Here is a 13,551-nt window from a genome sequence, read left to right as displayed (position 1 = left end):
GGCTTTTCCGTTACAAGAGGCTAATGTTTGGCATAAATTCAGCACCGGAAGTTTTCCAACGGGTACTGGAAAAAATGTTAGACCATGCAAAAACTGTTAAAACTACATCGATGATGTTATAATCTTTGGTAGCACAGAAAAATAACATGATGAGGCCATGAGTAAAGTGCTTCAAGTGTTCAACAGTAATAGTATCTGGCGGGCCAAAAGTTGAACGATTCTGGGACATACCTTGTCCGAAGAGGGAATATATCCAGCCGCAATAAGATTGAAACGATTAAAAATTTAAGGGCCCCGGTAAACAAAGAAGAGATAAGAAGTTTTCTTGGCCTTGTAACTTATGTCGGTAAATTTATTCGAGACTTGGCGGATGTGACTGAACCCTTGAGAGGAATGTTGAAACTTAACTCGAAGCTTACATGGGGTCCAGAACAACGTAACTCTTTCCAAAAACTAGAAGAACTTCTGTCAAATATCCTAAAACTGTCATATTTCAACCCCAAGCACAAACCCAACTAAGCAGACGCGAGTCCTGTAGCATTGGGCGCAGTTTTAGTTCAATTTGATCCGGTCGGTGAACCAAAAATAATTTCTTTCGCTAGCAAGAACCTCTCTGATGTGGAAAAGAGGTTTTCCCAAACAGAAAAAGAAAGCTTAGCCCTAGTGTGTGCAGTAGGTAGATTCTTTTATTATTTGGCGGGTTTAGAATTTGAATTGGTGACCGACCATAAGCCCCTGGAGGCAATTTTTAAGCCCACATCTAAGCCACCTGCAAGGATAGAAAGATGGCTATTAAGATTGCAGTCCTATAAGTTTAAGGTAGTATATCGTCCGGGAAAAGAAAACATCGCCGACTCCGTTTCAAGACATTGCCAAATTAAAGACACACCTAGCTTTGATGAAAATGTGGAACAAAATATCTTCCAAATAATGTCGCATTCAACGCCATCTTCCCTTACAATCTCCGAAGTCGCGGAAAAATGTGCCCAAGATGAAGAGATATCGCTAGCTCTTGAATACATCAAAACTGATTCTTGGCCAAGTAATTCGTCAAGTATTTTCTATCCGTTCCGACATGAACTATTGGCCGTAGGTGACATGATTCTTCGAGGATCTCGCATTGTCATGCCAAAAGCTCTCCGACCCAAGTTGTTGCAGCTAGCACACGAAGGACATCCCGGCGAATCAGCAATGAAAAGGAGAATAAGGGCCAAAGTTTGGTGGCCACTGGTCGATAGAGAAGTAGAGGCGTACGTAAAGACTTGCTGGGACTGTTTGTTAGTCTCACAATCGAACAACCCTGAGCCCATGAAAAGACATGCCTTCACAGATGGCCCTTGGCAGTGTGTGGCCGCAGATCTACTAGGCCAGCTGCCAAATAGTGACTATATATTCGTACTTATTGATTACTATTCTCGTTATCAGGAAGTCAAATTTTTGAGGAGAATTACATCGGAAACAATTATAACTGTTTTGAATGAAATATTTTGTCGATTGGGCATACCCAAATCCATTAGAGCGGACATTGGCAGGCAATTTGTCAGTGGCGAGTTTATGAAATTCTGTGACGACCATAATATTACATTGATTACAACTCCACCATATTGGCCACAAGCCAATGGAGAGGTGGAAAACATGAACCGTTCATTGGTAAAGCGCTTAAAAAGAGATCCAAAACTTCCTTCTAATGTACAATGTGACCCTCATGGTACCACCGGTACACCACCGACTGAGCTAATGTTCAACCGCGTCATTCGCGATAAAATACCTGGAATCCAAGACATTACAGAAGTCAAGCTAGATCCCGCGGCTAGAGATCTAGATATCATTAACAAAGCAAAAGGCAAAGAGGCAGCGGATAAGAAAAGAAGAGCAAAAATATGCGATATAGCACCAGGAGATAAGATTGTTCTACGTAATGTCGTTTTTCCCCACAAGCTTACACCGACTTTTAACACGCTCGAATATTATATTATTGAAAACAAGGGAATGAGGTCATCATAGCTGGCGGAGGAAAGACCTTCCGCCGAAACATAAGTCACGTGAAGAAAGTTCCTCCTCCGCTCCTTGACAGAGAAACAATTAGCTTATCGATGCCAACGCCTACAACACCCAACTCCACTAATACCCCGACATACGCCCATACCAACGCCACGCCGTCATCTTTATCAAATTGTCAAACGGATCCGGTCCTGACGCGAACTTCTGAATCGGGACCAAACATCAGCAGTAATGAAACACCTGGTCAACCAAAACTTCGTTTAAAACTCCAGAAAAGGCAAGGGATGTGGAGAGCTGAGCCTGAGAGTACATAGGATCACAAAATATTACACACATTCACTCTCTGCTGAAGATTGGCGACAGAAAGTCTATGCGGAACCCATTTTCCCAGCTTTGAAACCTTTCTTAACTGAACCAGGTGCTTGTGAACTGTTGCATGCGATGAATTTAACCTCTGAGCTATCATATCGACTGTCAAATTTTTCTCAGCTTCCACGAGTTCGAGCAAGGCGTCGGAGTTAAAGACTTCAGGACGACCAGCGCGAGGGGCATCCTCCACGTCGCAGTTACCACTTCGGAATTTTGAAAACCACTTTTGCGCAGTCCTTACACTCACGGTATCCTCTCCATGAACAGTGTTTATTTCTGCAGCAGCAGTTGTTGCATTTTTACGACTTTTGTAAAAAAAAAAATACAAAATATGCCTCTTATACGCGTTCGAAGATTCCATTTTATTTTTTAACAACACGTGCTTCTATCCGCGATCACTTGTTGAATGGTTCCGTTATATTCCGCGAAACATTTCTTGTATGCAAAAATCGTACAAAAGTGAAATTATGGGTAAAATACGCACGAACTTATGGACTGACCTCATAGAAAGTATCTATATATCTAATAACGTATGTGATTAACATTAATTATCTGTTGCAGATTCGTTAGATCCCTAGTCAATACAGATGTATAAGTAAGAGAATAGATTTAAGAACACATAAGAGACCTGCGTGAGAACTTCCAACAATTTAAATTTGGTGCGTGTTGGTTTACTAAACCGATGTAAAATCGAGTTCCGACCAGATTGCGTAACATCTAACAGTCGTCTAAATCGAGGATCAGCTCTTGAGCCGATGAACCTGAACTGCTTCAGTATTTCTGATGAATCTATCAGCCCATTGACGACCTTAGAAAAATGATCGGTCTACCGTTTGCCTCCTGCTGTATTGAGTACAGATGTTGTACATGGATAATATGTCGGTAATGTTCATACAGTTATCATCACGGGAGTAATAAAGCAGGAGTTTGCAAAACTTACGTTGGACCTTATCTTCGTTGTTTATTTGTAACTGCGTAAATTGTGACTAAGCAATAGACAATATTCAAGTGCTGGCTGTACGATTAAATCCTTTCCCGCATAAGTGAATGAATTCAAGGGCACGATATGCTTGTAGAAAAATGTGGCGAATGTGCTCAGGGAAATATAATCTATTATGTATCATCATATTCTGATGCTTGATCGAGTTGACTATCTTAATAGTTTGTCCATACATTGAATAATTAGCGAACACTTTAATAACAAGCAAGAGTATTGTATGACATCACATTTTTGTATAAGTATATCCAGAAGAAGTTTATTTGTTGAACACCATTCTTCAAATTCTGAATCTAATTTAATGGAAGTGGAATGTCAATGCCGTGAATATCTCTTATTGCTCTGAATAGCTCATATCATAGGCGGTTTGTTGGAATTATTAAAAGAAAATATAGGTTTTGGACTATAGAAATGCAAAAAAGAGGAGGTAATCAGATTTTGGATATATGTTGTAGAAGAGAAGAACCTAAGACCGCCAATTTTAATTATAAAGAAATAAAAGCATACATAAATATTTTTCGCTGCATTAGATGCATTCTTAAATTTTACTGCCTCTCTTTAAGCAAAAAGATTATTATCACACTTCCAATAGAATTTATTTTATTTTCAAGAAATTAAAATAAAAAATATTAAAATAATATCAAATAAATAAATAAATCAAATAATATTAAAATAATTGCAATATAACGCTACAGAAATAAGCTAAAACTTCTTTCGTTACTGTTTATTCCAAACAAACACATCCCTGCATTGTCCTCTTAGATTCCGAAAGACGAAAGAAGGGCAATGCAGGAACGAATAACAGCACCAACATCGGCATAAAAGTTTAGTTTTATAACTAACAGCACACAGAGCGCAAGGAAGACCACGAAGGGAACCCAAATCCAGCTATATCGCCAATTAAATAGGAACATCATACCACAGGTTATTATATCTACCTGTTATTATAAATATAATTAATACACACTCATACACATGTATATATTATATACCCAATTATAAAAAGAATAAATTATAACGAATTGAAATTAACCCTATTTTTCATTTCTACGGAATCGGCCACATATCGTCGATATACCCCGATATTTTGGTCCTTCGAGCCGGATTTCGGAAAAGCAGTGAAAAATATACCCGAAGTGTTCAATCCATTTTGATCTTCAACTCAAAATATCACATACATATATTAATCTACAAAAAAAAAAAATAAGCAGAAGCAGCCAAGACATCATACGATAAAATATACGATAAAAACCCATCAAAACAAAGAAAAAACAAAAAAAAACTGTAAGTACGACCCAAATAATTTCAAATATTTTATCATAAGTGCAAATCACAATTTTCCAAATGATAAAATATTTGAAATTATTTGGGTCGTACTTACAGTGTATATATATATATATATAATATACATACATACCCGAAACAGTGCAGTGTAACACCAGTTGCTCTGTCGACGGCGATTATTGTTCATATTTTTTAATAAATCATTTTAATCAAATATACACACCCACACGTATATAAAAACAAAGCAACCCATTCCACCTAACAATTTGTTGGTATCAATATCAACGGTTAACCCAACCAGTACTCACAAACTAAAATTACCCAGTAGGAAATCGAAAAAGCGACCCAGTAGGAAATAATTGAAACCCCCCTGTAGGAAAAATTTGAAACGTATTCTCGGTTGCCTTTAGTGCATAAAAGAGGCATCTATCTCGAATATTTGTTAAAATTTTGTAAAACATAAAAGTACGAAAATTCATTTGAGCTTTACCTTCAAACTAATAATCGAACTCACTCCCTTCATTACACTCGGTTGTAAATCTCACTGTTTTAAATAAAATGGAAGACTTTAAGATAACAACTTCTGATTTGATTGAATTCGCGGATGATCATTTCCAGACCCTACCTGAAAACGAGTCAGTATATACTTTAGAAATCGAAAGAGTTGAATTCGATTCTCTTTATAATGAATTGAAGAAAGCATATGATGTTTTTCGCAGAGCCCCTAATAGTGCCGACGAGGCCATCGATTTAAACAAAATAAAAGATTCATATAAAAAATGCTATCAAATGTATCTAAACTGCTTAGCTTCAATAAATAAGGATGTGGACATTCTAAAGAACCCGAAACTTACCCAGCAATTAAAGAGAGACCTTCAGGGGTCCCTATAATGGATTTCGCACCCACAGTTCATCTACCCCCATGCGACACGGACATCTTTTACGGAGATTATGTGACATGGCCTACATTTAGAGACATGTTCACAGCCCTTTATATCCATAATCCAAGGATAAGCAATGTGGAAAGGCTCTTCCACTTGAACCAAAAGACCCGGGGCGAGGCACGATAAGCAATTAGAGGCGCACCCTTAACGAATGATGGTTTCATACAAGCATGGAAAAATTTAATCGACCAATATGAAAACAAACGAGTGCAGGTGAATACCCAACTAAAAACTCTTTTTAATCTGCCACAAATAACACTGTGGAACAAATTCAGGTTAGCAAAAATTAGGTCCATTCTGAGAGTGGCGGGTGAAAATAGAGGCGAAATTAGAAGACCCGTATCGCGCCGTTTTTTTATGTTAGTTCGAAATTGGAGCAAAATTGTTTATATGGTTTTTTGGCTATAACTCGTCGACTAATTGATATTTTTTCAATCTGTAAAAGCCAAATTATTGCTAGAGACCTGTGCAACAATTACAATTTTTGAAAAAATTGATTTCGAAAATTTTTGTGGTACTTATGAGACAATATACTGAAAATCGGCATTTGACTGCAAACTTCGAAGGCCGATTAAAAAAAAATTCGAACTAACATAAAAAAACGGCGCGATACGGGTCTTCTAATTTCACCTCTATTTTCACCTGCCACTCTCAGAATGGACCTAATTTTTGCTAACCTGAATTTGTTCCACAGTGTAATACAAGAAACAGGCAACTCCATTAAAACCGTACAAAGAACGATAAACAGTTCTTTAACAAATTTGACAAACCTAGGGATAGACACATTAAGCTGGGACTCGATTCTAATATACCTTTGTAGTTCAAAACTACCTAAGGAAACCCTAGAAGCATTTGAATACACCCTCGAAGATAACTCCACAATACCCTCATGGGAAGCATTTGATAGTTTTTTGACCCATAAATATAAAACTTTGGAATCAGTAGGAAATTTTAAAGCTTCAGTTTCAAAATGTCACCCAGCCCAACCCACCATAACAAAAAAAGGCTATGAAAAACGATACAACACTTTTCACGTCAACGTATCTAATAACTCCATCCCGGAACAGTCAAAACAAAAAAAATATTCCGAACCTAATTTCTCAAAAAAACCATTCGAAATAGATAGTTCCCAAATATGCAAAAAACCACATTCCATTCGTGAATAAATTCCTAGCCATGAGTGTCAAAACCCGTATATCTCTAATCAAAAAGTACGGATATTGTTATAACTGTTTGGCAATGTCGCATAGGTTCAGAGACTGCAAAGGCAAATACTCTTGCAGAAAATGTAATAAAAAACAGAATACCCTACTCCATAGAGACTCAACAAGTCGAACCCAATCCCCCCCGGAGGGATAAAGAGTCTTAACTTCAACTCCTGATACCAACCAAGATACCTCCACACCGACGCAAACCCCAAAAATAAATCCGCAAAACCTATACCAACATCATACAGTCCACTCTATCGACAACCCAAGACCCATTCAACCCAAATAGGATGCAGATTTTATTAGGAACTGCCATGGTTCAGATAGAACATAATGACCAAAGATTCACTGCAAGAGCACTCATCGATTCGGGATCCGAAGCTACGTTTATATCCAAAAAACTACAGCAGAATCTCGATATACCCACACACTCCATGTCAGCCCAAGTAACTGGGTTAAATAACTCAGTTTCAGCAACACCAACAAAAATGTGCGGAACTACCCTATACTCACCGTTGAATACACATTTTAGAATATCGACACAAGCATTTATTTTAAACAGCCTCACGGATAATTTACCCTCATACCCACTTGACCCTAAGTTGTGCCTTGAAAAGCTCGGTTTCACATTAGCAGATCGCCAATTCCACAAACCCAGACCGGTGGACATATTGATTGGTAGTGATCTATACCCAAAACTTATTCTAGGAAGAGTTAAACGAAATATTTTAGGTTACTCTTCACCCAGGAGACAGAGTTTGGGTGGATTTTGACTGGCCCTGTACCCAGATTGTCTCTGTCACCAAACTTGGTCTCTTTTTACAATAAAATGAGCCCGGATAACCTACTTACTCGTTTTTGGGAGGTAGAGGAAGTTCTCCCCATCAGACGTACTTTGCGAAGAAAGATATCAAAAAACTACACGTCGAAGCCCCAGCGGACGCTATGTAGTAACTCTACCCTTTAAGAACCCCGAAAACCAATACCTCAATACCTCAGAAATGAAAGGTCTTTACTTAAAAGGCCCGAAGTTAAGGCGGAATATGATAAAGCAATTACCATATACCTGGAACTTGGCCACATGAAGAAAGTTGAATATAAGCCCGCGGATAAAACCACCTCATAGTATTTACCACATCATGCGGTTATTAAACCCGACCGCATAACAACAAAATTACGAGTGGTATTTAATGCATCAAGCCCAACATCTAATCGAAAGAGCCTCAATGACACTTTATAGGTTGGACCCACTCTTCAAATGGACTTAGTCCTTCTAATTTTAAAATGGAGACTCTTTCGATTTGTTTTTAACGCGGATATCCAAAAAATGTATCGAAAGATACTTGTCGACCCGCAGCACACCCCTTTTCAAAGAATACTCTTCAGAAAATCTGTCGAAGACCCAATAGAAGACTTTGAACTCCAAACAGTTACTCGTACGTTCGGTATAAATTGCGCGCCATATTTAGCTATTCGAACCCTATTAAAGCTAGCCGATGACGTCCAAGATACACACCCTATAGCATCGAATATTCTTCGCAACGAAATGTACGTAGACGTCTTAACAGGAAAGAGCAAAAGATGAACTAATTTCTGCTTTGGAATCCGCTAGATTTGCTTTACTCAAATAGACCTCAAATGACCCAGAAATATTAGCAGAACTTCCTCAGGAACATAAATTAAACATGGAATTATTGAATTTGCCCGAGTTCGACAATACCAAAACCCTAGGTATACGATGGAACTCCATAAAAGATTCATTTTTCTTTCTCGTCAACCCAATCGAGAATAAACCCACCTACACCAAACGCGAGGTTTTATCAGCTATTGCCAAATTATTCGACCCCGCCGGTTGGCTCAGTCCAGTAAAAATAACGGCAAAAATTATTATGCAGCAAGTATGGCTTGATAAAACCGACTGGGATGAAAGTCTTAAGCCACTCACGCTTCATCGATGGCTTAATTTCGTAAAAGACCACGAAACGGCAAACAATATTCAAATCGATCCATCGAATTTCATGGATTTTCTGATGCTTTTAGGCTGGGAACTTTTGATTTCTGTGAATAGCTCGTTGATCGTAGTGTTATATTTAATTTATTAAGGTAAGTGGTGATGTTCACAAGAAAAACAAACTCGCTTATCTATTTGTATTCAGTAATTCTGGTATATTATTTTCTTTTTCTGTCGAAAACATTTCAATCTCGTCTATCAACTCGAAAAATCATCCATCTTCAGAAAAATAAATGATATTTTCATATTCTGCGTCAATTCCTTTTAAGAAATTCCAGAATGTTCGATGGTTCACAAGATTTCCCAAATTTACAACTTTTGCGCAAAGTGCATGTTGATGCATAATACAATGAAGTGGCAGAGGAGGCTGTGTAATATTGAATTATTTCAATTTTTTTATTAATCATGCCTACCAAACCAGTATTGTGACCCGTCATGTTCTTTGCACAGTCAGTTGTCACACAAAACTGCTTACCAATTCCACGGATAAAAATAAACAATTGAGCAGTGCTAGTTATATCGAGGCTTTCATCAAGTGTTAGTGAAAAACAATCAATTTTCTATTAATTTATTAAAAATATTAGTTGATATATTTGCAATACATCGAACTTCCGTACGTGCAGACGAACTTTATCTTCAAATTTTTTAATTTTTTCCGGAAAACTTCCGTTAAAATCTACCAAACTACATTTTTTAAATGAACTTTGTTCCTTGCATTTTGTTATTTTTCATATTCACTTTCGTGTTTCGTGTCGTAGTGGCGATGCAAAGTGCAGAACACGTTAATGTATAGACAAGTCTCACGGGATACGAATAGTGTGATTTGTCAAAAATGGTCTAACCGCCACCGTGGTGTGGTGAAACTTTTAACAGAGTTGATTACGGTAAATTCTTTCGTTAGTATATTGGTTAAGCACAGTTTTTGGCTTCTGCAGGATATCAAATTGACGAATGACCGACGGCATTTTGCAAGGCTCATTCAAATAGTTTATTTCTATTTATAACTTCGTTGACAAACGAAGTTTTATTCCATTTATATTTTCAAAAAAACTGAAATGCACATTCAAAAATAGATATATTTGAATTATAAGCCCAACATTTAAAATCAAAGTAACTTTAATGTTCGCTCCTTCAGTTTAAACGAATATTACAAGATAAACAAAATACTGTAAAACGACCTCATATTTTGGTGTGTCAAAACATTATACAAATTTGTGGAAATTCTTCTTAATTTTTTGTGTTGAAACTAATTTTAGACGAGAATGCATAGAGCGTACATGTGTTTTGGCATATTGATATACATATATATAAATATATATATTATGTTAGTTATTACAAAAGTTCTTGCATATTTAATTCTTAGTGCGTCTTTTAATATCTGCATGCAATAATATGAAAGTAAATACGAATTCCTGCCTTACATAAAATAATTCTCTTTTGCATATGCATATACAAATAGATACATACATATCTATTTGTATGTGCATATGCACACTTGATGCAGAGAACGTTAATGTATAGAGAAGTATCAATGACAGGAACGCATTGAAATTTGAGGAGTACTTGTTTTGCGCACGTGGTTCACCACTGACATATTTTTCACTAAAAGTTACCAGAAATATAGTCAACTGGTCAAATTAAACACCAGTTGAGTGAAATTCGTTTGTTAGTAGGAAGAACGAATGTTAACGCTGTAGGATAGCTACAGGCACTGTATTAGAAAAAACAAGTATGCTAAATTCACTAGTGGCTTAGAAACAGCAAATTATTCAAAACTATATATACACATAGGTATATATGTCTGTCGTTGAAACTGTCTAAGCATCTGTTAAATAAAACTTTGTTGAATTCTCACCAACCAAATCTAATTCCTTCATTACCAGGCACACAGAAAGATGGCATATGCAAATTCAAATATGTAAATTTATATACAAACACGGACAAAATTAATCACACAACTACTAATTTTTCATTTAAGAATCTGTAACTTGAGAAAAAATTAATATAATTATAAATGTTATTCTAAGAAAAATGCACAAAAATATTGTTTATTTAAACTAATATAAATTAACAAAACTTTACTCCATGAATGAAAAATTAACACAAATCACAAAATTCTTCAGATTTTAAAGGGACAAAATTATTCACACAATTCAATTTCACAAATAAAATATTGAGTTCAATGAACGTTTAATATTTAGTGGGCATTCCTTTTTACCTGATGACTTCATTAAGTCTATTTGGCATAGAGTTAACTAATTGTTTTGTCACATCATATGTCGCCATTTCTGTTAGAGTACCTCCTTTAGTTGGGTTTTGCTAGTTTTGCTAATTTTAGCGAAACGCCTACCGAGTTCATCTCACAAATGTTAGATGGGATTCAAGTCTGGAGACAATGGTGGTGTTGGAAGAACCTGAGACACATAATGTATGATCCTACGCACATCGTGGCCAGTATTCTTGGAATCAATATCTTGTTGAAAATAAAAGTTATTTGCGACACACAAGTTTTGCGTACTTTCATGTAAGTTATCGTTTAAACAATACAAGATTACCAGCGCCTACCGCTGACATACCTCCGCACATCATTTCACCCCCTACCACCACGATTCACTGTAATTACTGTATTTATTTTATCGAATTCGGTATTGGGTTTTCTCCAGACTCGAATCCTTCCATCCGAATGAAAAATGCTGAACTCACTCTGGTCGCTAAATATGACGTTACTCCAAAATTCAAATGACTTATATTTATATTCCTTTGCAAACTCTATCGTTCTATTTTTATAGACTTTGCTGATGAGTGGTTTCCTTCGAGCCATTCGCGAGCTATACCCGGCACGTTTCAAGGCCCTGCGAACTGTTCTCGGATGGACTTCTTTATTAATCTCTTCACGAGCTTATGTTACCACTTGCGTTGATGTAATTTTTGGATTCTTTTTTATTTTTCTTATTATATGGCGTTTATCACTGAGGGTCAATTTACAAGGCCTTCCAGTTTTTGGTCGGCTCTTTGGTTTTTTTACCCTTTAAAACGTTTTATTATGCTAAAAATAGTAAAACGACTTCGACTCACCGTTTGACTGTTTCTTGATTTGTCCTAATTATGCATGTGCATAGTTATTTTTTTTTCAGCTTCAGTTGTGTCTGCTTGTTTCCGATCCATGATGTATCATACTAATACCGCGAAAGCCACACTTGAAATTACCAAATAAGGTGTGTTTCGAATGACTATATTTATAACGGGACTTATTCGAAGGCATAGGTTGCTTTGTTAAAACATGAAATCAGTTAAAATTTAAAACTCATACTTTGTGTGATTAATTATGTTTCTTAAAAATATAAGGAATCGTATGATTTTCGATAATATTTTATTTATGGAGTAAAGTTTTTTAAGTCTATGTTAGTTTTAAATAAACAATATACATATATATGTGTATTTTTTCCGAATAACATTTTTAATTACGTTAATTCTTTCAAGATACAGCTTCTTGAGTGAAATATTAGTGGCTGTGTCAAATATTACGATTCACTAAAAATTTTGAAGAAATCCAGCGCACGCTCATAGGCATTGTGCCAAAAATTATGAATTATGAAGCGTCAACAAATTGTTCCATATTTTAATTAACCAACTTCTTTACTATGAAGTAGTACATTATTTTTCGATAAGTGAATTTGAATGTTCAAGAAGAAAAGTATATAATCAGGCATGTTCTGCAAATCGTTTTCGGGCAATATTTTCGCATTTTCCGTTTTCAAATCGTTTGACTTGACCTGTAAATCGTTCCGTTTTCGTTTTTTTTTTTTTTGAACATCAGCAAATCGTCTTGTCACCCTGTTCTGGAAATCGAAATCTTTAAAATTTTCCAGTTAAATTTTCGGCAACTTAAACGTTAGCGGTTTGTAGCATTCTTATAAACTGTTTGTTGAAATAAATTTATCAAAATGTGAGTATTTACTCAAAATAATTGCATATATTTATGTAAATAAAAGTGTTTATTTAAAATATTTAAAACTTATTCAAAAACTTTTAGGGAAAAACACAAGAACTCCAAGCAAGAGCTAATTTTAGCCGAGTTTATGGAATCTCATCCAGATTTGGCGAAGAATTTTTCGAAGGGCGACAGAGTTGCTGTTGAGGAAAAGTGGAAAGAGCTAACGACGCACAGTGCGGCCGATTCCCGAAAAGCTAGCCAAAACTCAAAAAATTAAGTAATTGATTCAAAATTTCTTACTCGGGGGTTGTCGGGGTCGTTGATTACGAATTTGATCTTAAAATTTTGAAAATCCACCCCCTTCCACCCCTATTGGCCACCCCCTCACGTGAAATAGCGTATATTCTAGAACATAATCAAGATGCATGTTAATTTATGTTTTCAGGGTCGCTGATTACGAATTTGATCTTAAAATTTTGAAAATCCACCCCCTTCCACCCCTATTGGCCACCCCCTCACGTGAAATAGCGTATATTCAAGAACATAATCAAGATGCATGTAAATTTATATGTTTTCGGGGTCGCAAGGTAGCAAGTGGTAGCAGCTGAATCTTGTTTTATTCAGTAACCATTACTTTTTTGAGTAACCTTTAATAGGTTTCAAAGCAGCATATGACGGCGTTGTATTACTATACAGTTTGAAAACTCAAATTTTATAAAAAAAATTGCAAAAAATGTATCTACGTATTGCTGCAGCTAAAAATTTTGTGTCGAGGTATTGATATGTACTAAAGATTTCTCGTA

General features: G+C 36.2%; 1 protein-coding gene and 1 long non-coding RNA gene across 2 annotated transcripts; both read left to right on the top strand.

Annotated features, from left to right (window-relative positions):
- The first annotated feature begins 930 nt into the window (after positions 1-930).
- LOC128869892 (uncharacterized protein K02A2.6-like) lies at positions 931-2,004 on the top strand. The gene has a single exon (XM_054112488.1). The coding sequence runs from the start codon at positions 931-933 to the stop codon at positions 2,002-2,004; it is 1,074 nt and encodes a 357-aa protein (XP_053968463.1).
- A 7,479-nt stretch (positions 2,005-9,483) lies between these two features.
- On the top strand, positions 9,484-13,000 carry LOC128869562 (uncharacterized). The gene is made up of 3 exons (XR_008455336.1): positions 9,484-9,698; positions 12,632-12,760; positions 12,848-13,000. It is a non-coding gene; the product is annotated as an uncharacterized LOC128869562 (long non-coding RNA).
- The last annotated feature ends 551 nt before the right edge of the window (positions 13,001-13,551 follow it).

This window comes from Anastrepha ludens, chromosome X, assembly GCF_028408465.1.
Source record: "Anastrepha ludens isolate Willacy chromosome X, idAnaLude1.1, whole genome shotgun sequence".
Taxonomy (NCBI): domain Eukaryota; kingdom Metazoa; phylum Arthropoda; class Insecta; order Diptera; family Tephritidae; genus Anastrepha; species Anastrepha ludens.
This window is presented reverse-complemented; position numbering and strand designations above follow the sequence as displayed.

Coding starts and splice junctions, on each gene's coding strand:
- LOC128869892 (XM_054112488.1), top strand. CDS start 931: ATGTCGCATTCAACGCCATCTTCCCTTACAATCTCCGAAGTCGCGGAA.